The 27,095-nt window shown below is 39.8% G+C and overlaps 1 protein-coding gene across 1 annotated transcript in view; it reads left to right on the plus strand.

Moving 5' to 3' along the window:
• Nucleotides 1-268: 268 nt before the first annotated feature.
• Nucleotides 269-27,095, plus strand: part of TNKS2 (tankyrase 2) — a 61,206-nt gene continuing 34,379 nt past the window's right edge. The window contains exons 1-9 of the mRNA XM_042782363.1: nucleotides 269-467; nucleotides 8,358-8,582; nucleotides 10,627-10,722; nucleotides 12,897-12,933; nucleotides 13,098-13,173; nucleotides 13,680-13,774; nucleotides 17,195-17,261; nucleotides 20,506-20,692; nucleotides 22,003-22,124. Of these exons, the coding sequence (XP_042638297.1) occupies nucleotides 269-467; nucleotides 8,358-8,582; nucleotides 10,627-10,722; nucleotides 12,897-12,933; nucleotides 13,098-13,173; nucleotides 13,680-13,774; nucleotides 17,195-17,261; nucleotides 20,506-20,692; nucleotides 22,003-22,124 (1,104 nt within the window). The remainder of the gene's footprint in view (nucleotides 468-8,357; nucleotides 8,583-10,626; nucleotides 10,723-12,896; nucleotides 12,934-13,097; nucleotides 13,174-13,679; nucleotides 13,775-17,194; nucleotides 17,262-20,505; nucleotides 20,693-22,002; nucleotides 22,125-27,095) is intronic.

Consider the following 27,095-nt stretch of genomic DNA (forward strand, 5'->3'; position numbering starts at 1 on the left):
CTTGCAGGAGGGGCCCTGGCAGCTTCCGCTGCCGCGTAGCTTCGGGGCTTGGACGGCGAATTTGCGTTGTCTGGGTCGCCGCAGGGCACGAGGCCAAAGGGGATCGCCTGGCGGCTGACCATGGGACTGTGCGAGGGCCGGTGACAGCAAGGAGGCGAGCGGCCTGGGCCCTGATCGCGTCTCCCCGGGGGGCCTCGCCCTCCTGCTCGTGGGGCCGGGGCTCCTGCTGCCGTTGCTGGCGCTGCTGCTGGCGGCGGCGGCCAGGATCATGTCGGGCCGCCGCTGCGCTGGCGGAGGCGCGGCCTGCGCGGGCGCTGCCGTCGATGCTGTGGAGCCGGCCGCCCGCGAGCTGTTCGAAGCATGCCGCAACGGAGACGTGGAACGAGTCAAGAGGCTAGTGACACCCGAAAAGGTGAACAGTCGCGACACGGCGGGGAGGAAGTCTACCCCGCTCCACTTCGCCGCAGGTAACCACGGCCAGCGCCGCCTAGCCTTGTTGCAGACCCTATCTGTAGCTCCGGCCCGGACTCCAAGGCCTTTAGGCCCGGAAACCACAGTGCCAGCTTTTCCTCGTAGGACTCAGTCTTGGAGACCTCGCTCTTGTTGAGTGGGGATTGAGGCGATTGGTGACTAGGGAGTGAGCATGCAGCCCTCACTGGAAGTTTTTTGTTGTTATTTTGGCTTTGTATTGTTTTAGAGTATCAACAATACTTGTATCAACTTCCGGTCTTGCTATCCTAAAAGAGATATGATAAGCCTTGTTATTTGATAAACAAATTATCTCCAAAATCTACTGTTTTGTTGCAAGACCCTCTATTGCAAGGTGTTACCAGTCCTTGGGTCTTAATGTTGTTTTAGTTGCGGTAGAGTGGACTCTGACTCATGGCGACCCCATGTATGCAGAGTAAAACTGCTTCATGTGGTTCTGCTCCAAAGGCTGTGACCTTTCTGAAGCAGATTACTGGGCCTGTCTTCCAGGCGCCTTTGGGTGGGTTCAAACCTTCAATCTTTTGGCCAGTAGTCGAGCACTTAACTTTTTGTGCCACCCAGGGACTGAGATCTTAAAGGCCTGTGTGAAATGCTAGGAAGTAATTTAGTAGGAGCAGCTTAATTGGCCATTGATGCGGTAGCGTTAATTGGTTTATCTGAGTCTTCATAATTAGCAGGTCTGGAGAGAGTAATAGTGGAAATAAGTAAGTTTAGGGGAACTGAGATCTGATTTGTACTGCGTGGTGATAAAGTCTTTGCCCCACACGCAAGTTGGGCTAGAAAGTAGTAAGATGAGAGGAAGGTTTATGTGGGTACTTTAAGTGCCATTTAGAATTTAAGTGGGGACTAACTTTGCCCCATTCTGAGATTTACATTTTTTGAATTACTTTATTTTACTATTTACTAGGTTCACTTTAGGATAATGTGTATTAAGTGTAATTAAATTTGAAAGACAGGATACTCAGCTCATTACGTAAAGCAGTTACAGTTTTAACTTTGAGAAAGATTGTGACTCACCAACCTCGTGTAAACCCTGCAGGGTTGGAAGTGTAAGTAGGTTCTCATACCTTTGATAATCCTGTCTTTTGAATTTTGTGTATTACATGATGATTTAATTTTTTTTTTTTTTGAGCAGAATAATAAGTTTTAAAGCACTCTTGATCTTTCAGGGCGGGGATGATGAGCGAGAAAGGTTTCCTTGTTTATAGACAATGCTTTTACACTCTACCAATGGGAAGGAGGTCCGGAGTGGCACACAGGAACTGAACTGCCAGCCCAGGACCCACGAACCCCGAGGTATCCTGGGAGACAGGCCTGGTGATCTGCTTCCGAAAGATAACAGCCTTGAAAACCCTATTGAGCATTTCTACTCTGCACACAGGGGGTTGCCATGAGTTTGAATGACTGGAAGGCAACTAACAACAAGCAACTGCAGATTTGTTTACTTTAACCTGCTCTAATTTTAAAATATAAATACCACCAGGAGGGCTGCTTCTTGATCAGATGCACCTTGTTGAGTTCCCACTTTGGAGCCTTTTTGAGAGAATGTGGTTTGGGGACCATTGGTGGCAAAGGAGAAGTAGCTAGTGGAGAGCAGAAAGGGACAAAAGCCAAATCTCACCTATTCAGCCATTTTTGTCTGAAATTTTGATGGTCAGGGCTTCCTTTGCTCACCTAGTTTGGATTGCCCTGTTTGAACATGGTCAACATTTAAACAACTGATTTGGTACACTGTCATGACCAACTGATCATAATCCAAAGGGTAGCGTTACTTAGGTTCTGTTCACTTGATCTGTGGATAAAAATAACCGAGGAAGATCTTAGTTGCTACCTTTCAAACATTTGGTGTATTAATGAGTTCATACCCGAGAATAGTAATATTTAGAGGTTTAAGGTTATGAAATCAGCTTTATTGACCTTCTTTGCCACCTTCATTCTACCCCCAGTTCTGTCCCAGTGTTTCAAGCACCTTTTCCATGGATTTCATACTATTTGTTGAGAATAAAATGGAAGACGGTATTTTAAGACCCACACCACCCTCTGACTTAGCCAAATTATCAGGTGCAAGTCGTAAGATTAAACATTTGAGGTATAAAAAGGAAGTAATAAAAATTGTTGAGGGTGTACAGTCAGCTAAGCCCAAAAAAACCAAACTCACTGCCATCCAGTTGGTTCTGACTCATAGCGACCCGCATTGGGTTTCCAAGGCTATAAATCTTTACATTAGTAGATTGCCCCATTTTTCTTCTGTAGCTGGTGGGTTTGAACTGCTGACCTTCTGGTTAGCAGCCAATTGCCTTACCCACTATGCCACCAGAGCTCCTTTACAGTCAACTAGAAGCTTTAAAAGCCCTGTTTAAACCTGTAGGTGTATAAGGAACTTCTAAAAAATTAGCCTTGTGAATTCATTCTAAATGATTGATTACTGAGAACCAGTTTTCTTCATTTTTTAAATAAGAGCATCTAGAGACATTTTTTCTTGGTATACAGAGAAGACATTTTGTAATCTCTTTTATAAGTAGTGAATCAATGTTAATGTGCATGTAGGCATACTGTTGGAAGTTTGACAGAGGTGGGTGTGCTATGGAACTGCTTAACCAAGCATTTTCTTGTGTTTGTATGTGATAGAGTATGCTTTGAAAAAAATTGATCTTTTTGAAATTTTACCCAGTTAAAGTTTGGGGGTTTCATAAGGGGGAGGCATGTTTTTGTTATGATTCCCAGAGATCATTAGGAGTGAGAGAGATCTGTGCCAACAACAGAAAATGAGTCATAATAGAAAAAAATTGGGTCTTTTCATCTAAAAAAATTATTTCAATTAACAGACTAATTGATTGCCAGCCCAAAATGAGATAAGTTCTTCTGTTAAAGAAAAAGGTAATCAAAATAAACAGGATTTTTTCCTTCTGTTAGGTACTTTTTATTATTGAACTAGGTTACGTACTCCTAGGTAAAGGTGATTAAAGAAAGTATTTCTTGTGAGAACGATTACTCTGAAAATTGTTTCCTCTTTAATCTACTACCACCACTCTACCCTCTCCCCAGCTGCCACACATACACTGAGGATATGAGTGATTTTTTGTGTGTGTGATACATCACAAACTTGTAGAGGCAAGTTTGTAGTAAGGAGGCTGTAGCTCTAATTTTATTCAGATGCAGGAGTATCTGAAATTCTTGACAGTGTAATCCCCTAAAAACAGATTTCAGTGAAGGGAACTGCATCTCTAAACTTATTTTTGAAAAATAAAGAGGTGACAGAAACTTTGGGAGAAAGTCATTTTGGTGTCCATTACAGTAAAAGAATGAAATGCATATGGCGTTCCCTGGAGTCTGAACTCTGTAGAAGGGAAAGGTAGAGTTCCATGGCTAGATGGTCTTAATATTCTTTAGGGTATGCAGAGAAGTGCTATCCACTAGAGAAGAATGTGAAAGCTTTTAATAGATTCAAGGAATCCAGATATATTACCAAAAAAAGGTTGCCATCAAGTTGATTCTGACTCATAGCAACCCTATAGGACAAAGTAAAACTTCCCAATAGGATTTCCAAGACTGAAATCTTTATGGAAGCAGGCTGCTACATTTTTCTGCTGTGGAGTAGCCGGTGGATTCAAACCACTGATCTTTTGGTTGTCAGCCTAGAACTTAACCACCGTGCCACCAGGGGTCTGTTCCAGATACATGGGTTTGGAAAGAGAGAGGATTTATATTAGATAAAATTTATGTAATAAGAGTAAGTTGAAAAGAATGCTTACATTGTGGAGTTCTTGGTAAACAAGGTAACACTCTGGGGCTATATTTGCAGTGTGCTACTCAGTGGGGATGGCACAGGACCGGGCACCTTCTTGTTCTGTTATACACAGGGCCACTGTGAGTCAGAGCCCATCCAGTGGCACCTGATAGCAGCAGCACTCAGGTCGGGGGAAGTAGTGCCCTGTGCGTTAGACCAGTCATACTGAACTTGGGTTTTATATTCAGTTGTATGAATTGCATATAAGAGGGAATGTTATTCAGAAGAGGAAATGGGAGTTAGAGCATCTGGAATTGAAAATACAAGCAACAGATAGGAAACTGTTGTTGTTGTTGTTGTTGTTGTTGTTGTTGTTATGTGCCGTGGAGTCGGACCGACTCATAGCAACCCCTCCTTGGGTTTCCGGGGCAGTATCGCTAGGGAAGTAGATTGCCTCTTCCTGCTGAGGAGTGGCTGGTGGGTTTGAACCGCCACCTTCCTAATTAGCAGTCAAATGCCTTAGGCACTACGTTACCAGAGCTCTCAGATAGGAAACTAGGATTGCTTATTCTTGAGATGAAAGAAAACTAAAGCTAGGCTGTATAACTGTCTTCACACTTATGGAAGACAGTCATGTAGAAGAGTGAGTAGATAGGATTTGTGTGCCTTCAGCAGCAGAACTATAATAAGTAGTTGGTGAAAGGTTACAGGCACTATTTGCCGTGACCTGAGTGTTGCTGCTGTTGCCAGGTGCCACTGGATGGGCTCTGACTGACAGTGACCGTGTGTAGAACAGAACAAAAAGATGCCTCGCCCTGTGCCATCCTCAATGAGGAACAATCCATTTGACCATGAAACTGGAAGTATCCAAGGTATGGCTGGGTTGACATCTCTCAGAAGTTTTGTAAAAAGGATGTGGAGTCCAAAAAAGTGGAATGAATACCCCAATGATACTGTTGAAGATTTTGACAACTCAGCTACCAAATGAGTTACTATATAGTAACTTTTGTGATTGCCATTAATATCTTTTAATTACCCAAATGGTGCTATTGAAGACTTCCATTAACTTTCAATAGCATTTCCTTCTTTGGACTGTAATTCAACATCATAATTATAGAAACTGTATCCACATTCCATACCTAGGATTACAATTACAGATTATTGTTTCCAGGATTGATTTTTTAACTTCACAAGTGGGGAGGAGGATCGAGAACAGCAGCCCAAGACTGATTCCTGTGAAGGGAAAGTCAGACATGCCCTCACCACCAACCTTTGTACTGATTCTGACACTAACCGCCCCTCCCACTGCATACTCTACTTCTCTACTGGCTTCGATAATTTATTGCAATGGCCACATAGAACTCACAGGCAATACTCAAGATTATGAGGTTTATTGGGGAAGTAACAGAAGTCAGAAACATCTCAGGATACAGTTCTTCCAATAAGGACAGTCTCTTCTCAGCAGTGCCTCCCAGAATGCATCTCTCTGGCCCTTGACCTCTCAGCCTCATGGCCCCTTGGCCTCACCTTCAGGCAAGTGTTACCTTTTAGCTCTGCTAATAAGTGCCCAAAGGCACCCTACTCCACTGAAGGCACTCATCTCTCGCTCCGTGGATTGGCAAAATTAGCTTCACCAAGTGCCCAGAGGCACCGTGTTCGTCAGCAAGGCTCTGGCTTGAAGGGACTCAGCTTTCTCACTCTGATCTGGAAGCCTACCATACCATCTCCTGCCAGGTCTCCTGCCCAGTCTCCTGGTTCTGCTGCTGCTGCTGTTTCTCTGCCACTGCTTTTCACTGTGTGAGCAAAGTGTTAACAGCTGTCTCTGTCTCCTGGGTCAAGGAGGTTCAACTCACTGATCTCTGGTCCAAAGGACGTACTCCATTCCTGGCTCTTCTTTCTTGATGGGAGTGAGATTCCAGCCCCCCTTCCTGCCTGTGGGGTGGCTCATTTTAAGCCTAATGGGATGGTAGAACTGACCAATCCTCACCTAATGGTTCCATACACCTCATTTGCATGGTCCCATCCCCCACAGGGGTGCCATGCACCTTATTTACATTATTAGCAAGCTATACAAGCACCACACTTTGCATAAAAAAGGGAGCTCTGGTGGTATAGTGCCTAAGGTATTGCTAACCACAAGGCTGGTAGTTCAAACCCACCAGCCACTTCTTGGGAGGAAGACTGGACGACCTACTTCCATAGAGATACTACCTTGGAAACCCAAGGAGGGATCAACCCTCCCTCCCAGTCATTTGGTGGGAATTACAAAGACAGTGGTTGGAAGGGCCATGTTAAGTAACTCAACTCACTGTACCACATGACCTCAACTACTTCCCAGCTTTTTGGGAAGAGTTCTACTCTTTTTCACTTCCTGTGAAAGTGTGTTTTCAGTATAGCAACAAAATATGATACTGTTAACTGTAGTCAAGGTTGACGAGACATCCTGAAACTCATGAAACTGGTGGCATCTAGATGTTAATGAATCTTGACAAGAAGGAAATTGAATAGACTGCTTTTCTCAGTGGTCACAAATTATCAACTCCATATTCTTTGGAGAATATTCTATGGAGTGTCCTTTGCTTGTTACTGAAACAAGCATTCGACATTCAATAAATAAATATTTGTCAAGCCCTACTATGTGCCAAGGAGCTCTGGTAGCATAGTGGCTAAGTCACTTGCCTGCTAACCAGACGGCTGGCGGTTCAAACCCACCAGCCACTCCTCGGAAGGAAGGTTGGGCAATCCTATCCTACTTCCGTAGTGATACTGCCTCGGAAACCCAAGGAGGGGTCGCTATGAGTTGGGGCCGACTCGACGGCACATAACAACAACAACAACAACAACTATGTGCCAGACATGGCCTTGGCCTTGAGTAAATAGTAATGAGCAGAACACAGTACCTACCATTAAGTTTACTGATCAGCAAACCTACCTTCCGGATATCCTGCTTTGTGTCACTGTCAGTACTTTATGTTGTTGAATGCTGTTGAGTCAATTCCTACTACTAGCAATCCTATAGTAGAAGTGCCCCAAAGGCTGTAAATCTTTATTGGAGGAGGTGACCAGGTCTTTCTTCCTTTGGAGCCACTGGTGGGTTTGAACTACTGATGTTTCAGTTACTGTTTGACCATTGTGCCCCCAGGGTTTCTTAGTAGACTCAGATTCAATGTTTGATTCATCAGGATTTTCACACACAGAGCAGTGATTAGAGGTGAGTGCCATTCCTTAGGATCCTTAGGATATGGAGATTGACGCTGAATGCGAGGATATACCTATGCATGTTCTGCCTGGCCAGTGAGATCAGCATGTACTTTGCAAAGCTAGTTTTCTTCAAGAAGTGGGTACTAAGCAGAAGAGCTTTGAACTACTCTTGAGACCGAAAGTATGGGGATTTCATCAGGGATTACCCCTTAGAGTTTGAGAAGCATCTTAATCTACAGGATTCACAAAAATTCCAACAGTGAGATATTTCAATTTGAAATAGCTACCCTACTGGCTTCCTGAAAATAATTTCTTTCCATTCTGAGAATTGATTTCAAACATTAAAAGTCTCACACCCTTCACATACACACACACACACACCAGCAGAAGAAAGGCCTAGTGATCTGCTTCTGTAAAAAATTACAGCCCTTCCCCCCCAAAAAAAACCATGGAGCAGTTCTACTCTGTAGGACATGGGGTTGCCATGAGTCAGAAACCACTCAACAGCAATGATTCCCCGCCCGCCCCCCCCCGCCCCGCTACCAAAGTAGTCTTAATTTTGGCCCTCATCATCTCTCAGAAGGACTGTGACAGTACACTCTAAAGGACTGATCTATCGCCCGTTTTTCTCCATTTAATCCATTTATCCACACTTAACTTCAGCTTAAGCCTTTTAAAAAAGCAAATAAAAGTCACTGCCTAAACAAATCTTTAAGTGGCTACTGATGTTTTGTAGCAGTAGGTTTGAAACTGATTCTAAGAGGTAACCAATCGATGGCAGTGGGTTAGTTTTCTTTTATTTTGGTTTTTCATCAATGAATTTTTGAGTTATTAGTTCTTTCTATCCAAAAACAATATTGCTTATATTTATTGATTCTGATGTCATATGTTTCGTTTGGAAAACTTAAATGTGGATGATTTGGGTTTTTTTTTTCCCTAGGTTTTGGGCGGAAAGATGTAGTTGAATATTTGCTTCAGAATGGTGCGAATGTCCAGGCACGTGATGATGGAGGACTTATTCCTCTTCATAACGCATGCTCTTTTGGTCATGCTGAAGTTGTCAATCTCCTTTTGCGACATGGTGCAGACCCAAATGCTCGCGATAATTGGAATTACACTCCTCTCCATGAAGCTGCAATTAAAGGAAAGATTGATGTTTGCATTGGTAAGACTTTTTAATTTCCAGAATTTTCCTGAGTTTGTAACTGTTCTGAATCTAGGTTGAATTCATGTGTTAATGAGATCAAATTCTGCCAGGCTGAATTTAAATATTTAGCAACATTTCATGATTTATGTACTCAAACTACTATTTCTTAAATGTCTTTTTGTGTGTGGATTGACTTCCAAGTTCTTTGGAGAATAAAGTACAAAGTTTCTGTTCTCTAGAAACTACATTCTCTTGGGAGATAAGACACAAAAAGAATCAGATAAAGGCCTAGTGGAAGGGAGCAGGGAATGTTAAGAAAATAGTAAGTACATTGACTGGCTGGAGCCAAGTCATTATTTCCTAGAGTCTTTCCAGGAAGCAGTAGAAGAAAGGTTACAGAGGTTGGTAGGGATTTCTTTACAAAGAGTAGTAATCTGGTATTTACTTTTCTGAGCCTACCAAAATCAGGGATTTTGGATTCATTGCTAACTTAGCTCTCTTATTCTCTGATGCAGAAGATGTTGAAATCTATAAGACAGATAGAAAGCCAGTTGTGTGCACTTAGAAAAGTCAAGGGACTCCATATTGTTGTTAGGTGCAGTTGAGTCAATTCTGACTAATAGCAGCCCACTGGGACAGACTAGAACAGCCCCGTGGGTTTTCTATACTGTAATCATTATGGGAACAGATTGCCAGGTCTTTCACCTGAGGAGCCACTAAAAAAAAAAAACTCACTGCTGTTGAGTTGATCCAACTCATAGCAACCCCTCCTTGGGTTTCCGAGGTGGTATCTCTGTGGAAGTAGATTGCCCAGTCTTCTTCCAAGGAGTAGCTGATGAGTTTGAACCGCCAGCCATATGGGTAGCAGTCAGATGCTTTAGGCACCCTTCAGGGGCTCCATACTAGACTTAAATTGTTCCCCCAAAAGATCCCAAATCATTATTCATACTAAAGTCATCAGCTTAATTTAAATTAAGTGATATCTACTGATATGAAACAGATTATTATCTTGTTTATTTCAGATTACCTCTGCCTAATTCTCCTTTGCTATTTAGTAAGTTCAAATAGCCTTCGGGTCAAATCTACTCTTTGTACTACTTTGTTGATCAGTTTATTCAGCTTATGGGGAGATGATGACTGATGGCCTTAGAGAATTTATTGCAAGCATAAGAACTCTACCTAGTTTTGTTCTTTAAGAATTTACCTATGTGATTTTTTGTTTGTTTGTTTTTTCAGTCCTATAGATCCCTATTCCTTGGCTATCTATAACTCTGGAAATTTCATTTCCTTATGATAGAATAGAGGAGCTCTGGTAGCATAGTGCCTAAGGCACTTGACTGCTCACCAGAAGGCTGACGGTTCAAACCCACCAGCCACTCCTCTGAAGGAAGGTTGGGCAATCCTACTTCCGTAGTGATACTGCCTCGGAAACCCAAGGAGGGGTCGCTATGAGTCAGGGCCAACTCGACGGCAAACAACAACAACAACATGATAGAATAGACTTTCTAACATAAGCTTTTGGAAATTTGAGAGAATGAAAAAACAAGCTTTCAAGCAACTTTCCTCTTTTTTTACCTTTTTATATGTCCTTAGTCACATGTTACCAGCTCTAAAAGTAGCAGAGGAAAATCCAGCATTGAACTAATGGGAAAACTTATTTATTGTGTCTGTTTAGTGCATGAAAGAGCTTGTGGCACAGTGGTCAGGTGTTCAGCTGCTAAGTAAAGAGCTGGAAGTTCAAACCTACCAGTCACTCTGAGGGAGAAAGATACGCTTTCTGCTTCCATAGAGGTTACCTTATAGGACAGTTCCACTCTGTTCCATGGGTTTGTTATCCTGTAGGGTTGGAATCAACTCCGTAGCAACAGATTTTATTTAGTGCATTAAGTAATGGAATATCTTAAATATTGTTATCTTTCAGATACAACACCATAGTATCAGGTTATGAAGTATCTTTAAGTGACTTTGAGACTTCTTCTAGATCAGAATATTTGAGAAAATGACTTACTAAAATCAAATTGTCATGGTTACCATTTTGAAAGGTAACGTTGCTATTTTGCAGTCCTCTTACAGCATGGAGCGGAGCCGACCATCCGAAATACAGATGGAAGGACAGCATTGGATTTAGCAGACCCATCAGCCAAAGCAGTGCTGACAGGTAAGTCTGTGTGTGTGCTTTGCTGATTCTGGGGAGAATATAAAAACCAAGCTGCTAGGTAGACGGTCTGCCTCCTGCAGTTACTGACCATGTTGGTTCAGTCACTATTCATTTCCCTATCTGGACAGTTGACATTTAATTTTCGTCTAAGAAATGTAAAGCTTTGGGTTTTTTCTTTTTATATTGGTATTTAAGTTTGTCTTTGCTGCCTTGGGAACAGAGAGTGATGGATAATTTTGTTACTGTCATGTATTCAGAGTTTTTTTAATCTGTGATTTTTTTTCAGATAACTTATGTTTACCCCTTAATATACTGTTTTTGTTTAGTTTTGTTTTTAATTTATTTAGATATTTTTGATGGAATCCTTTTAAAAAAAACACTAACCATTCTCTTTGTTTTTTAAAGAGAATGGATGTGCCAATTGTACTCTGCTATAATATATTCATATCCTTGGAGCCTATTAACATATGTATATTCATTTTAGAATCACAAGCTTTGCTGAGTTGTATATCATATATGTTTCACATGTTTCTCCCTTGTTGATGTGCTTTCCTATTAAGCAGCCCTCTGCCATACTTTTTACTGGATTCTTATCTGTCATGTGGTGAACTTTACAGTCATACATCATCTAATAAGGATGAGGAATCTCTTGTGAGCTTTTGTGCTTGGGCTTTGTGGTGTTTTTTCAGAAAATTCAGATTAGTCTCACTAAAGACTTCTAGAAATAAGTGCTAGCGTTTATTTCAATTCAGTGTTCGTTTCTTTCTTCGCTCTCCCATGATTTTATCTTTTTAAAAAATCTTGGGGCTCAAAAGAAGCCATATCCTGACAATCAGTACATATTTATTGTGGGAAGCAGGTTGGATTTACTGTCAGCAAAATAATAAATGCTTTCCATTATATTAAACTATGTTAATTTAAGTTTTACTGATTTTATAGTTTTTGCATTCCCTTATAACTATAAAAGCTATAAATAAGGTAGCAAGCAGGTAGCAGGAAAAGCCATTATGGATTAAGCCTGATAGAGATGACAACCTTCCGAAAGCACTGAGACTTCATGACAGAGGCCTTGGGGGGAAAGCCAGTAAGGAGCATGGTTAAAATTGGTGAAGTCTTGGGCAAGAAACTAGAGGAAAGGGACTTTGACAAGAGCTGTTTGGTCTTTGGCCAGTTTCTGTTGCTGAAGAAAGATGAAGACCTCTTCCTGGAAGGGCTCAAGGACTCATGCAGAGCCAATGCCAAGCAGCCTTGGTACTACTTTGGGTACTTTTGAGAGTGGTGCAACACCTCTTATGATGGTCTCCAGGGAGCTGCCAACCCCTAGCGTTGAGTCTCCAGAGTTTACAGCTAAGTGGAGACTCCTCCCTGTCCTCAGCAAAGAAGATTGCTGTTAACCACACTCACCTCAGGGTCTTTTGGGAGTTCTGTCCCCTCACCATTTCAACCTTTTTGGAATTCTCAGTCTTACATGAGTCCCCTTACATCTGTACTTTCCCCCTGCCAGTTCCATGGTGACAGTTCCTAGCTTTCCTGAGCTCATTTTTATGGCAGAGCAGCCACTCTCCATGTAAACTTAACATAAACTATAGTCAGTGGCCTTCAGAAAAAAAAAGCTATAAAGAGTTTAATTTAAAAAAAAAAAATTATATGTATTTAAAGTAGCATTGTAAAAAAACAATTAGTATTTTAAAAATACTCTTCGCTTGTATAATTGTTAATGATTGTGTTCAATTGGCAATACTGTATAGTTTTATCATTTATCTAATATTGGGTGTTGTGTTGTTTGTCTTTTGAATGAAGTTGATGCATTTTGTTCCAAAAATAACTCATTTTAGGGATTTTAAGGGGAGAAAAGCTTGCCCATAATAACATACTTCCTTTTGGGCTTCCCTTTTCTGTGCATATTGTTTTTGTATAGTTGTGCACATGCTTCATTATATAACATGGAATCATTCTCTTTCACTTACCATAACAAAGGTATTTAATGTTCTTCATAAATATTCTCAAGCTGAATGTTACTCTGAGTGACCGTTTTTCACTTATTGGAAATTTATTTCCAAACTTACCTACCTTATATACACCTGAATGAGTATCTTTGTGCATAAAATTGTCATTTTTATAATCAGTTTAGTTTTCAAATTTCTGAGTGTGTTTTTTTTTTTCCTAATTCACAGGTGAATATAAAAAGGATGAACTCTTGGAAAGTGCCAGGTGTGTAGTAATGTTATAAATACGTATCATGAATACTTCGTCATTTAAAACTTTTCTTTACAATAAGCTGTAAAAGAGAATGTTATTTTTTAATCAGCACATCCATGTCTCTAGATAGGATCTGATAAAGAATACCAATTGCTGATAATTATCTTGTGTTCTAGGAGTGGCAACGAGGAAAAAATGATGGCTTTACTTACACCGTTAAATGTCAACTGCCATGCAAGTGATGGCAGAAAGGTACTTCCTTTTACCACTAGATGTGTGCTCATCTTCTGGTAACTTCTCTTATTATAAATTAAAACATACTTGAGGAGAGTACTGATGTTTTCTTTAAGCCATAATTCAGAATTAATTCTTAAACTTCAGTTAAAACTATTGGTAATAAACATTTAGTTGCTTGTATCTTATGTGCAGTAGTGAATTTACTGATTTATACACTGTGCTTTCAGTATGTTGGATTTTGTAACCAATATGTTACCAAACTGGTAACTCTTTGTTGTTGTAGAAGAATACACAGCAAAACATAAACAATTCAACACTTTGTACATGAACAATTGGGTGACATTAATTATATTCTTCAAGTTGTGTGACCATTCTCTTCTTCTGAGTTGTTCCTCCCCCCTTAACATAATGTTACTATTTAGGCAGTGAAGTTGTAAGGATTTGGCTTTTTACTTTTTCACATATTTTTTAAAGCAAGTGTTATTTGAATTTCATTAATTTACTTAAATTTAACATTTCAGTCAACTCCATTGCACTTGGCAGCAGGATACAACAGAGTAAAGATTGTACAGCTGTTACTGCAGCATGGAGCTGATGTTCATGCTAAAGATAAAGGGTAAGAATTTGAACAAAAACAAGGACTTCTTAAATACTGTTCTCTTTATAAAAATCTTTGTGGCCTCATAAAAGTAATTTCTTTTTTTTTTTTTTAATTGTGATTTGGGTGAAAGTTTACAGAGCAAAGTCATTTCCATGTAACAGTTTATACACATTTTGTTTCATGACTTTGATTGCAATCCCCATAATGTAGTAGGTCTTTTCCCAATTCCTCCCTGTGGTTACCCCAGTACTGTGTTCTCCTTTCTTGTTCATTCCTGCCCCCTGAGCTATCTCTCTGAGCAAATGCTGCTCTTCTGATCTCCCAAGGTTGATAGTTCTAAGGAGTGTACCTACCTCGTATAATTGTTCACCTCATAGGCGTATCTGTTGTTTGGCTGGAAGTTAAGCCATGGGAATGAGTTCAGTTCCAGGCCCAAAGGGTGACTAGGGCCTGTAGTCTTGGGTATTTCATCAGTCTCTGGCAGACCAGTTAGCCTGATCTTTTTTGTGATTTTGAGTTTTGTTCCACATTTGTTTCCCACTTTATCTAGGCTCTCCTACACTGATCCCTTTCAAAGTGATTGACAGTGGTAGCTGGGCACCATCTGGTCTCAGGGCCACGTAGGCTGAAGTTCGTGGTTCACTAGTCCCTTGGTTTTCTTCATTCTTCTTTGCTACGGATGAGGAGAGACTAATTGTTGCTTCTTAGATGGCTGCTTGCAAGCTTTTAAGATCCCTAGTCACTACTTACCAAAGTAGGATGTAGAACAATGTATATTTGTATATTTAGTTAAGCCGGTTGAGCTTGATGTCTCCTGTAACCATGGGCCCAGTGACTCATTTCTTCAAGGGTGTTTGGCTGTGGCTAAGAAGTTATCATAACTTTGCCCCATTAGCTCTCTTATGTATATGGACATTCTTACGCATCATACATTTTGCTAAACAGCATTAACATTTATTGAGCTTGTGTAATATGTAAATTTCTCTGAGGGTATAGGGAATTACAAAACCTTAAGCCCACCACTTACAGAGCTTACACTACAGTGTAAGAGGTTTGAAAAGATACCTAATGATAGAAGAAGCTATCTACTAAGTCCCAGGTGATTGATAAAGAGGGATGGTACTATAAGAGTTCCTAGGAAGGAATTGGCAGTGATGGCTAGGAAAGCATTCAGAAAGATGTATACTTGACCTGGACCTTAAAGGCAGGCCTCAGTTTAAAAAGCCAAGAGTTTGAGGAATATCACTCTGTGAAAGAAAATTGGTTTGAGTGAAGGTGCTAAAGACATACATAGTATAGCAAGTTTAGGAAGCTGACTAGACTAGCTTGGCTAAAGCAGATGGTTCACATAGGGGAGATGAGTCAGAAAGAAACAGGCTTTGGAGAACTTAGTCTTTCCAGCCCAAGGAATTTAAACTTCATTCTCTGAGCCATGATAGCTATTGGATCTTGAGCAAGGGGAATGATACACAGTGGGCCCTCTGTATCTGCGGGTTCCACGTTCATGGATTCAACCAACTGGAGATCGAATATTTGGGGAGAGGGGAGCAATTAAGTGGGTCAGAGTAGTCCCTCAAAGGCTAAAAGAGAACACAATGTGCTATTTACATAGCAGTTACATTGTATTAGGTGTTACAAGTAATCTAGAGATGATTTAAAGTATATGGGAGGATTGGTTATGTGCAAGTACATGCATTTTATGTAAGAGACTTGAGCATCTCTGGATTTTTATACCCATGAGGGGTCCTGGAACCAATACTGTAGATACTGAGGGACAACTGTGTGCTAAAAAAAGGAGTAAGAGGAGCATTTTGACAGCAATATATAGGGTGGACTGGAGAGGAAGGAGAAGCAAGAAAGAGCAACTAGAGTGAGCATTATAGAGATTCGGGTATAATGAAGATTTATAATGGTACCAGAAGAGCTGCCACCAGCTGAGATGGAGAATGGAAGTAAAAAGAAAATACAGATGTAAGAGACACTACAAAGAAAGAATGTGAATGAGATTTGTTGAATGTTTGGACATGATGAGAGGAAAAGGAATAAAAAAATAGCTACACCCACTCCTGGTCAACTGTCTTGTTATTTATAATAGTAAGAAATCCACTGTCTGGCTATTTTGCACATTAACAACATATATCCACCAGTAACAAATGCCAGGGTCCTAGATGAGAGTAACACTGGCTCTGATAGTTAAGGTTATGTGTCAACTTGGCTGGGCCATTATTCTCAGTAGTTTGACAATTATGTCATGATGTAGTCATCCATCCTGCATTTTTTTATAACTCCAGTTTTCACCTAATGACCTGGTCTTTGGAACCTAATCAAGTCAATAAGTGAGGAGATTCAAACTCTGAAGCTGAATGAGTGTCACCCAATAATACATATATTGAAATCTAAGAAGGAAAATTGTTTTTTAGGGAAAACTTGTCTCTTAGAACTCTTGGTTTTATGAGATGTTGATAAAAATTCAGATGGAAATGTCTGGTAGATAGTTGAGGTTGAAATTGATGTTCAAGAGAAAGTAAGGAATTTTGAACAAAAGTGGTGAGGAAAACCAAGAGCCTTTAATGAGAAATGGCATAGAACTAAAGACTAGGCTATGAGGAGGCCATCATGATGGTACCCAGAGTAATTGGTGAGAGAATCTAAAAAGAAGGGAAACTTAAAGGTAGAAATCAGAATTTTGAGGTCCTACCTTACAACTTGACGGCAGTGAGTTTGGTTTTTTTGGTTTTGGGGCCTTACAATCCATATAGGAAATTTTTCCATTGCAATTGTGAATGAATTGAGTTTCAGTTTAAGAAATACTGTAATTTACCTTAGAAGATCTCAAAAATATTTTCAAAAAAGAACCTGCATTTGAGCTTTGAGTCTAGAAAAGATACGTGAAAGTAAGCCAGACTGAAGGAGGAAAGGAACTCTGTCCCACACTCAGGAGGCAGTACGTCTAGAGGCATTCGGGGGCTGCAGGTGGTTTTGTGTAGCATTGAAGAGTGAGGTTAGACAGGGTAGATGATTGTGAGCCATGCTAAGAAGTTGGAACAGCCTCTTGAAAGTGTGGAAGAACCGCTGAAGGATTTTAAAACAAGGAGTAACGACATGAGATTTACCTTTTAGAAGAATCTGGCTACAGTTTAGAGGATAATTTGGAGTGGAGGCTATTTCAGAAATACAGGGTAAAAATAATGTAGGCCCAACTAAAACAGTACAGTAGCAGTGGAAAAAAAGAAGATGTTTGAGAGAGATTTGGCAGTTTGAATTATGAGCACTTAGGTTTCAAATGGATGTTTTTAGTTTTACACATTTTTATTAGAAGGTCACATAACCCATTTGCTATTTCAAGCATAAATTTAAATTAAATAGGTCTTGTTCTTGTTGTGTACCTAGGGAATCTGAAATACCACAGACATTTTTTCCCTTCTCATGTTTTAGTGATCTGGTGCCATTACACAATGCCTGTTCTTATGGTCATTATGAAGTAACTGAACTTCTGGTCAAGGTAAGTTCTCTTGTACATTTCAATAATTATTTTCTATAATTAGGTAGAATTATTTGAAACATACAACTATATTTTTCTGTGTTTTTATTTGCTTGGTGTATAAAGAGTATTTACACACTTCATAAAATGTAGGTAATTGAGGAAACACTGCAAAAAGAAATGTAGGTGATTGATAGGTCAGCATCTGACTGCTTTAAGATTCTTGGCATACCGTAAGATACTAAATGTAAAGTAGCACTTTTATATTTACTGCTATTCTTGGAAATAGCAGATTAAATGAGTCTATAAATTTGTGGCAAAATACAGAGTTTCAAGATTCTTGATGAAAACTAACACCAACAGCCAATTTTTAGTGAATAGTAGATTATTATCACCATAAGTTATATTTGTAAGACTTGCCCAGTTACACTTTGGGTTGGAGCAGGCTCACTTGATAAGCTTTACTTCTTTAGATATGCTGAGCACCTGTTGTTTTGTAAACAAGACCCCAGAGTGGTAAGAACCTTATTTTGATCTCTATTAGGTGAGAATAGAAGATAAGTATTCTCTTTTTTAGTAGATCCAAGGATAATACCCATACCCTTTCCTTCTATCTCCCAGTCTCTACCTGTGTAGTTGCCTATCTGCTACCCACATTGTTTTTATTATTACTATTTAATTTTTTTTTTTTTAAGTGTGATCTGGGTGAAAATTTACAAAGTAAATTCATTTTCCATATGGCAGTTCATACACATTTTGTTTCATGATATTGATTGCAATTCCCATAATGTAACAGCTTTCTTCCTACTTCCTCCCTGTGGTTACCTTTTCCCTGTGCCCTTGTTCCTATGCATTCCTGCACTCTGAGCTATCTCCCTGAGCAGATACTGCCCTTCTGATCGCCCAGGATTGATTGTTCTAAAAATGTACCTACTTGGTATAAATGTTCACCTTATATAGGTGAACCTGTCTGTTGTTTGGCTGGAAGCCACGGGAGTGAGTTCAATTCCAGGCCTGAAGGGTGACTAGAAGCCATAGTCTTGAGGGTTTCACCAGTCTCTGTCAGACCAGTAAGCCTCGTCTTCTTCATGATTGTGAGTTTTGTTCCACGTTTTTCACACACTCTATCCAGGATCTCTCCTACAGTGATCCTTTCCAAGTGACTGACAGTAGTAGCTGGGCACCGTCTAGGTCTTCTGGTCTCGGGGTCATGTAGGCTGAAGTTCACATGATCCACTAATCGTTTGGACTAATTATTTCCATGTGTCTTTGGTTTTCTTCATTCTTCTTTGCTCCAGACAAAAAACAAAAAAAACAAACTCACTGCCATTGAGTCAGTTCCAACTCCAAGCTGACCCCCTTTGGGTTTCTGAGGCAGTAAATCTTTACGGAAGTAAATTGCCCAGTCTTCCTTCCATGGGGTGGCTGGTGGGTTTGAACCACCAACCCTATGGTTAGCAGTCAGGTGCCTTAGGCACCATGCCATCAGAGCTGCTTTTGCTCCAGACAAGGAGGAACTAATTGTTGCATCTTAGATGGCTGGAAGCTTTTAAGACCCCAGTTGCTACTCACCAAAGTAGGATATAGAACAATATTTTTGTGTAGTATGTTACGCCATTTGAGCTTGATGTCCCCTATAACCATAGTCCTGAGCCCACAGGTTGAACAACTTGCTCCCTCAGGTGCTACCCACGTTCTCAAGACTTCTTAACTTCATTACTTCAAGCACCCACTCTGCGCCTTTAGTACATTTTCTCACTCTCTTAGCAGTTGTCATGGAGAAGGAAAAAAGGACATTTGTTTCTGATGGCCTTTTATGCTTCCTTTTGATCATCTACCACCACGGAATATATTTTCCCATGGAAACAAGTTTATAAATAACAAGTAGATACTTTGAGTAGCTCATAGCCTTTTAAAATTTATTATGTGGCCACAGTATAATGTATTTATAGTAATAATGGCTTTGCTTATTATGAAACTGAATCTTAAATTCAGCAGAACATTTGGAATATTACATGGATGAGAGTAAAACATCATTACAAATTGCGCTGGGATTTATAGACAACTGAATGGTGTACCTAAGACCTGGTGTTTCGAGAATGGGAGAGAGACTAGAGGTCATATATAGAGAGGAGGTAGCTGAGTTGGGCACAGGCAATTATCAAAGTAGACAAATTCAGGAGTCAGTAGAAAGCAAGTAGAGGCAGAGGTTCTGGGCAATGCTGAGTCATCTGGCAGCCCACGCTAAAGAGTCTGTCTGCCAGCAGCTGGCATTTAACAGCAAACCTTTAGTGATTGCTTTTCATGTGCCAGGTATGGAAGGCACATGGTCCCTGGCCAAGGTATTCAAATAAGGTATCACATGATAATATCAAGAAATTCTCTTAACTTTTTTCTTCTTCCTTATAGCCTCTAAATACAAGGAAACAAGTAGACAGATTTGGCTAGATAGGGGATGAAATCTGCCAGATAAAATCTGATAGATAGATTCCTAGTTAAACAACTGTATAGTAGATGTTGATTGAAGTTTTTTATCAGATTGAATGGAAATATTGTTACATCTAATGGATGCTCCATTCTGTCTTTGCCTTTATCTTAGTGTACATTTTTTGTAGTGACTTGTTAAACCATTAGAAGGGATACTTCTGAAATACACAGATTAATGGGAAGCTGGAGGAGAGAACCAGTATTCAAATTGATAGAATCAAACTATTGATAAAACAATGTGAATTGAATGAATGTCAGAAACATGATATGTGCAAAAGAGCTAGACACAGAAGGCACATGTTACTTCATTTGTATAAAATTCAGAAACAGGTAAATCTAATGTATAGTGCTAAAGGGTAGAATCAGAGTAGATGTTATCTATGAAAGGAACATGAGGGTACTTTCTAGGGTAATGAAAATGTTCTGTATCTTGATTTCAGGGATGGTATCAGTTGTCAAAACTAAACTATACACTTAAGAACTGTACACTTTACCATATGTAAATTATACCTCAATTAAAAAAAAAAGCTGCGAGTTAGATCTAAAGCTTTATTATAAAGCTTTTATTCTTAACAATAAAAGAGTTAAATGGACCCTTGTAGGCAGGCCTAGCAACCACCTACTGTTTTACCATGAAGGAAAATGTATGCTCTTTCTGAAGTAATTGGCTTAGAAGGGGAATTTTGCGAACATAATCTATTTAAGCTTGAATAGTATTAAATTACACAGTACTAATAATTCAAAAATTGGATGCTAAATATATGCTTTTCTCCCCCAGCATGGTGCCTGTGTAAATGCAATGGACTTGTGGCAATTCACTCCTCTTCATGAGGCAGCTTCTAAGAACAGGGTTGAAGTATGTTCTCTTCTCTTAAGTTATGGTGCAGATCCAACACTGCTGAATTGTCACAATAAAAGTGCTATAGATTTGGCTCCTACACCACAGTTAAAAGAAAGATTAGCATGTGAGTATACAATGATGACTGTTCAGCTAATATATTGTATCAGTAACCTGAAAAATTGTTCTTTCTTACTTGTTTTTTAGAAATGTTTGCATTAAGGATATTTTCCTTAGCAATGGGTATCGTTATTCAGACTAGCATATTTTATAATTTGGAAGTTTCTGCTTATTTATGATATACTCTTAAGATGCTATTAAATTATATTTGTTTTTTTAAGTCATGTTACAAGCTTTTCATATGTATTGATCTTACTATAGATGATAAGCTTTTGGAGTGAAAGATTTGTGTTTTATTCCTCTTTTTGAAGTGACTCTCTAGATAATGTGCCATGAAAGTAAAGTATTATTTATAGGATTGCTATCTCCTATAAATAACATAGCCCCCAGATCTTACCATCTAATATTTATTAATACTTGAGCAAAGGTCTGTGATTTTTCTGTCTATAACTGAAGTAGATGTGATGAGAAATAGATAACCTAGTTCAGATACAGTATTATCACCCATTTTTTAAAAAAACCTCCTATTAGACTTGTATTATTCCAAAATAATAAAGGCTAATGAATAATGGTTTCACAATAAAAGAGGAGTCTTGAGATAATATTCTCTGAGTGGTGTGAACAAACTCATCTGCCGCTGTCATAATGTTAGTGTAGGGATTGTGATCATCCTTTGTTTCATTTCTTACTGAGAAACGTTCTGTTCTTTGGAAAGTTCTCAGAACTCTCTAGGCCAGTGATGAATTAGAGTAGACCTTGAGTCTGCCATGGACTAAGTCTGTATAGGTAGTCCTCAACTTAGAATGGGGTTCCATTCCAACAACTCCATCCCAATTTGGTTCTAATGTACATTTAATACCTTTTTTTTTTTTTTTTTTACCTTGTTTTTAGTTTTTGTGATTAATTCCCTTTTATTATCAGTATCTCTATAAATCCAATATTTATTTGTCTTGGAGTGTTGGAAACATTACATGTAAACTTACAGATATGACATCAGTAAATTACCCACTATAGCCTTATATGTAGTGTATATTTCTAACAGTAAGATGCAAGAAGCAAACAGAACAGTTATAGTTGCAGTTCATCATAACTCAAATTTTAAGTCACAAGTTGGGAACTACTTGTTTGCCCTTGGAGATGAATTGGGTTATAACAGAACTGGAATATCATTTTCTCTGTTTGCAGGGGTTATATTTGGAGAATATTTTAGATCTGGCTATTATAATAGATTATTTTTAAAATTTCAATGGAAATGCTAAGTGTTTTAGTATAATTTAGTAATTCTCATGTGGGCTTAAATATTCTTTCTTCATCTAGATGAATTTAAAGGCCACTCCTTGCTTCAGGCTGCACGGGAAGCTGATGTTACACGAATTAAAAAACATCTCTCTCTCGAAATGGTGAATTTCAAGCATCCTCAAACTCATGAAACAGCACTGGTAATGTTTCAGATTTAAGTTTTTAAAGTACATAACCAAAAACATGCTGAACGAATCATAGTACCCTACTTCTTATGATAAGAGTTCTGGTGACATAATGCCTAAGGCATTTGACTGCTAACCAGAAGGCTAGTGGTTCAAAGCCACCAGTCAGGCACTCCTCGGAAGGAAGATTGAGCAATCTGCTTCCATGGAGATACCGCCTTGGAAACCCAAAGAGGGGTGGGTCGCTATGAGTCAGATCCGACTCAACGGCAGTGGGTTTGGTTTGGTTTGGTTTCTTATGATAATACAGAATAATCACGTGCTACTTTTAGCAATAAAATTGTTTTAAAGATCTGCTTTTTAAAAATGTTAAATGAATGCCTACACATATATAAAGAAAAACGTCAGACAGTACAGAAAAAGACAACTTTACCCTCCCCTAAGACAGTATTATTACTAGAATATCTTTCTAGAAAAAAATTTTCTTCCTATCCTGGCATATATTACAACTTTTTTATTATCACAAATAGTACATACCATTTGCTTTTTTAGTATTATGAAGAGTAGAAAGGTTTATGGTAGAAAATTTGGAATCTCTTTTAAAATCATGTAAAAAAGAATCCCACCATCTAGATGAAAGCCATGTGTTTTTCCTTGTAGTATTGCTTCCCCCCACACCACCCCACCCCCCATCAGTAGAGGCTACTTCCCTGATAGAGATTAACTATAACTCTGTGGAGCTGTAAGAAAGTAGATGAGAGTGGGGAAGTCTAAGGAAAGACAGAAAAGGTTGGGAGCTAATAGGGATAAGTAATAGAGGATAGGAGAGAGAGTGGTATAATCAGGAATCCAGACTTTCTTCTGTAGAGTTAATTCTAACTAAGAGACCCTGTAGAACTGCCCCACAGGGTTTCCAAGGCTGTAAACTTCATGGAAGCAGACTGCCATATCTTTCTCCCATGGAGCAGCTGGTGGGTTTGAACTATTTACCCAGTGGTTAGCCACTGAGCGCTTAACCACCACATCACCAGGGCTCCATTGTAATCCAACACTACCTTAAAAATTGAAATTTTAGAAGGAAAAAGGTAAGCCCTGTTGTATGGATTGCAGAATGTGCTTTGGTTGTAGAAGGACAACCCAAAGTAAATTAATGTGTTTGGAAACAGATTTAACTAATGTTAAAAAAACAAATCAAACTCACTGTCATCAAGTCGATTTCGACTGATAGTTGACCCCCTTTGGGTTTCCAAGGCAGTAAATCTTTACGAAAGTAGGTTGCCCAGTCTTCCTTCCGTGAGTGGCTAGTGGATTTGCACCACCAACCTCTTGGTTAGCAGTCAGATGCCTTAGGCTCTATGCCACCAGAGCTCTTTAACTCATGTTAGCCATACTTACATCTTTTGTGGTACATTTTCTTACTTATGTTACAATATAAACTATGTGAAGTTTACATAGACATATATCTATACACGTTAGGGAGCTCTGGTGGCATAGTGGCTAAGACACTTGCCTGTAACCAGAGGGCTGGCAGTTCAAACCCACCAGCCACTCCTCGGAAGGAAGGTTGGGCAATCCTACTTCCGTAGTGATACTGCCTCGGAAACCCAAGGAGGGGTCGCTATGAGTCGAGTTTGACTCGACGGCACATAACAACAACAACAACATACACGTTTTAAACCTTTTTGCTACTTGTAGAAATACCCCAGGAAAAAATGGCAAAGCTTCAGACAAAGAAATGCTAATGCAAAATTATAACAGCCATCAGACTCAGTAATCAGACTCATACAGAGAAACTTAGGAAGTCACTGATGTCGTGAAATTTTTTCTGGTCTGAAAAGCTAATAATGCACGTTATTTTCTCCCAAATATTCTGCTGTTAAACAACTTGGTTTTTTTATTAACATTAAAACACACTAGTAGTTAGATTCTGGTGGATAGTAATAGTGCAGGGGAAAGTTCTTCCAAGTTTCCAGAGATTATAGGCCCTGCCCCAGGATGGTTCAGAGGAGTGTAATTTGAAAAGAACATGAGCTAGAATTTTGTGTGTGTGTGTGTGTGTGTGATTTGGGTGAAAGTTTACAGCACAAATGCACTTTCCATTCAGTAGTTCACATGCATTTTGTCTCATGACATTGACTACAATTTAACAGAGTGCAACAGCTCCCCCCCCTCCCACTTCCTCCCCATAGTTACCTCTTCCCTGTGTCCATCCCTCCATTCACCCCTGCCCCCTGAGCTGTCTCCTTGTGCATACACAGCCCTTTTATTCTCCCATGATTGTCCTCTCCAAGGAGTGTATCTCCCTAGTGTAAATGTTCAGCTCATACGCCTGTCTTTTGTTTGGCTGGAAGCCACAGGAGTGGGTGCAGCTCCAGACCTGAAGGGTAGCCAGGGACCATAGTCTCAGTGGTACCATCAGGCTCTATCAGGCCAGCAAACCTGGTCCCCCCTCCCCTTTTTTTGTTTTTTCCCAAATGATTTTGAATTTTATTCCACATTGTTCTCCTACTCTATCTCGTATCTCCTACATAGATCCCCCTCTGAGTGGTTGACAGTGGTAGCTAGGCACCATGATCTGGAATTTTTTTAAAAGAAACTATTTCCATTTTCTGTGTGATCTTGATAAACTTCCTTGGATGATTACCCTTAACACACCGAAGGAGCTATGTTCACCAATTAGAAATGATTTTGTTGCGAGCAAAGGTATAGTTTTGGTGATGGCCCCATTATAGGATGAATCTGAAAAAAAGACGTTATTACTCTGTTGTCACTAACTGCACTATTAAAGGGGTAAGGTGAGCAAACTTTACCTTCATCACTAACTGCTTGTCAAGGATCAGTGTGAATCTAATTCCCACCTGGAAATGGATCCAGGGTTCACGTTATGTCTCCAAGATCCTCATTGCCAGCCCCTTCTTTGGTGGCACATACTCTCTCACAATAACCACCCAGAGTTAGGTCAGACATCCCCAGCTGCACGAGCCTGGGTCATCAGGTAGTCTCAGGAGTCTGCAGAACTCCCTGCACTGTGGGACAGCCAGCCTCTCTCTTCCTCTAGCCCCTTGTGGCTAGGTAATAAGCTAGAAGGACTTTGTCCTTCTTCATCAGCTGCCCATGCAGCCACCCAAAGCTGATTTCTCTCAGGTTTGGACTCTTATAATTGCTTCTGCAGTCCTCTGAACTAGCCAACCTGAAGTCAGAATCTCACTGCCTCTCTGTTGCTGTTGTTGCTTTGTGCTGTCGGGTCGGACCCTACTCATAGTGACCCCTCCTTGGGTTTCCGAGGCAGCATCACTATGGAAGTAGATTGCCCCATCTTCCTTCTGAGGAGTGGCTGGTGGGTTTGATCCACCAGCCTTCTGGTTAGCAGTCAAGTGCCTTAGCTACTATGCTACCAGAGCTCCTATAATTCTCTATAACAGCTTACAAGAGTCACAGAGGCTATTATCTATACTTAGAGTTACCCGTTTATTATAACTAACAGGCTAAGAGATGCGTCCTTCAAGGTCTAGGAGAGTTTCCCACATGGGGCTTCCATTGTCCCCAGGGACATGCTATCCTTTGTCACTCATGTATATTCTTACCAATCAGGAGACCAAGGGTCACTTTGTCAATGAATATGCATGACTGGGACTATAATGCACAGTTAGTTACTGGGGCCTCAGTGAATATGCATGATTGCATCATGTTCTCCTCCCTTATCGGAAGTTAGGTCACCAGGTATAGAACCTGTGTAATCCCTGCTGCCTGGCTATTTTAGAAAGACAAAAGAGCACCTTCATTGCTCGGTCTGTTTTCAGAAAGAAAGAGCCCTGGTAAGTACTCGACTCCTAACCAGAAAGTCTGCAGTTTGAACCCACTACCCATTCCACAGGAGAAAGTTCTACTCTTATCTATTGGATCGCTATGAGTTAGAATTGACTTGATGGGGAAAGAGTATGTTTTTTTTTATTTGTTTTAATTTTGAGAAACCAGATGTTGTTGTTAGATGTCACGTGTGACACAGTAGTGGTGCCCCATAAGATTTTGTTGGCTGTAATCTTTACGGAAGCAGATCACTAGGTCTTGATCCTATGAAGAGGCTGTGGGCACAAACTGCCATCCTTTTGGTTAGCAGCCAAACCCTTAACCATTTGCACCACCAGGGCTTCTTCAGAAACCAAGTCTAAACTTCTTTGTCCTAGAGTCATGAAGATCAAATAAGCTTTATGATTAACAGTCGGTTAAAATCAAAGAAAAGTTTGTATTGTATATTTAGGTGCATAGAGTAACTTAGCTTAGATATTATCCACAGATTTTATTTCATGATTCTTGGGTTTCCATTTTAACTTAACCTGTATTGCTTTAGGCATCCATTCATTCAGACATTTATTGGAATACCTAGTATGTATGAGTATCATCCTGGATGCTGAGGATGCATAGATACAGACCATGATTATAAGATACTTTAATAGGTTTATAACTGACAAAGCCCATCTCCTTTTCTCCTTGATCATCATAGACATACACCCTCCAACTTGACGGTGTATTATTTTCTACCACAGATTTTTCATGTAGGTAGTAGTCTGAGGTCCTTATTTTGCTGGAGCAACTAATTGAGAGAGGTGTAAATAATACCCATGCTTTGTCAGCTGTTCTATCAGTGCTGTTACCAAGCAAAAGCAAATGCTCTGTTACTTCTTCATGTAAAGAAACCCCAACCTGTGAGACACTGTCTTAACATTTAAGGAGTAACATTTTAAACACCATGCTATATGGGATCAGTTTTGAAAGGCATGTAGGTCCATTAACTTAGGTTTTCATCACATCATTTGTGGCTTTTTCAAAAATCTAGGATAGCCATAGATCTGACCAAAATACTTAGTAATAGCTAAGTATTTTTAGCCCCTATCAGAATTTGATAGTTGTTGTGCATTCTATCCAATAAAGTTTTTTAAGAGTGAAAGTACATCAAAACAAAGCAAAAGAAGTTCAGTAACCCCTTGA

This window comes from Orycteropus afer, unplaced genomic scaffold (genome assembly GCF_000298275.1).
Source record: "Orycteropus afer afer isolate SDZICR_OR568_19922 unplaced genomic scaffold, OryAfe1.0 scaffold00293, whole genome shotgun sequence".
Lineage (NCBI taxonomy): Eukaryota > Metazoa > Chordata > Mammalia > Tubulidentata > Orycteropodidae > Orycteropus > Orycteropus afer.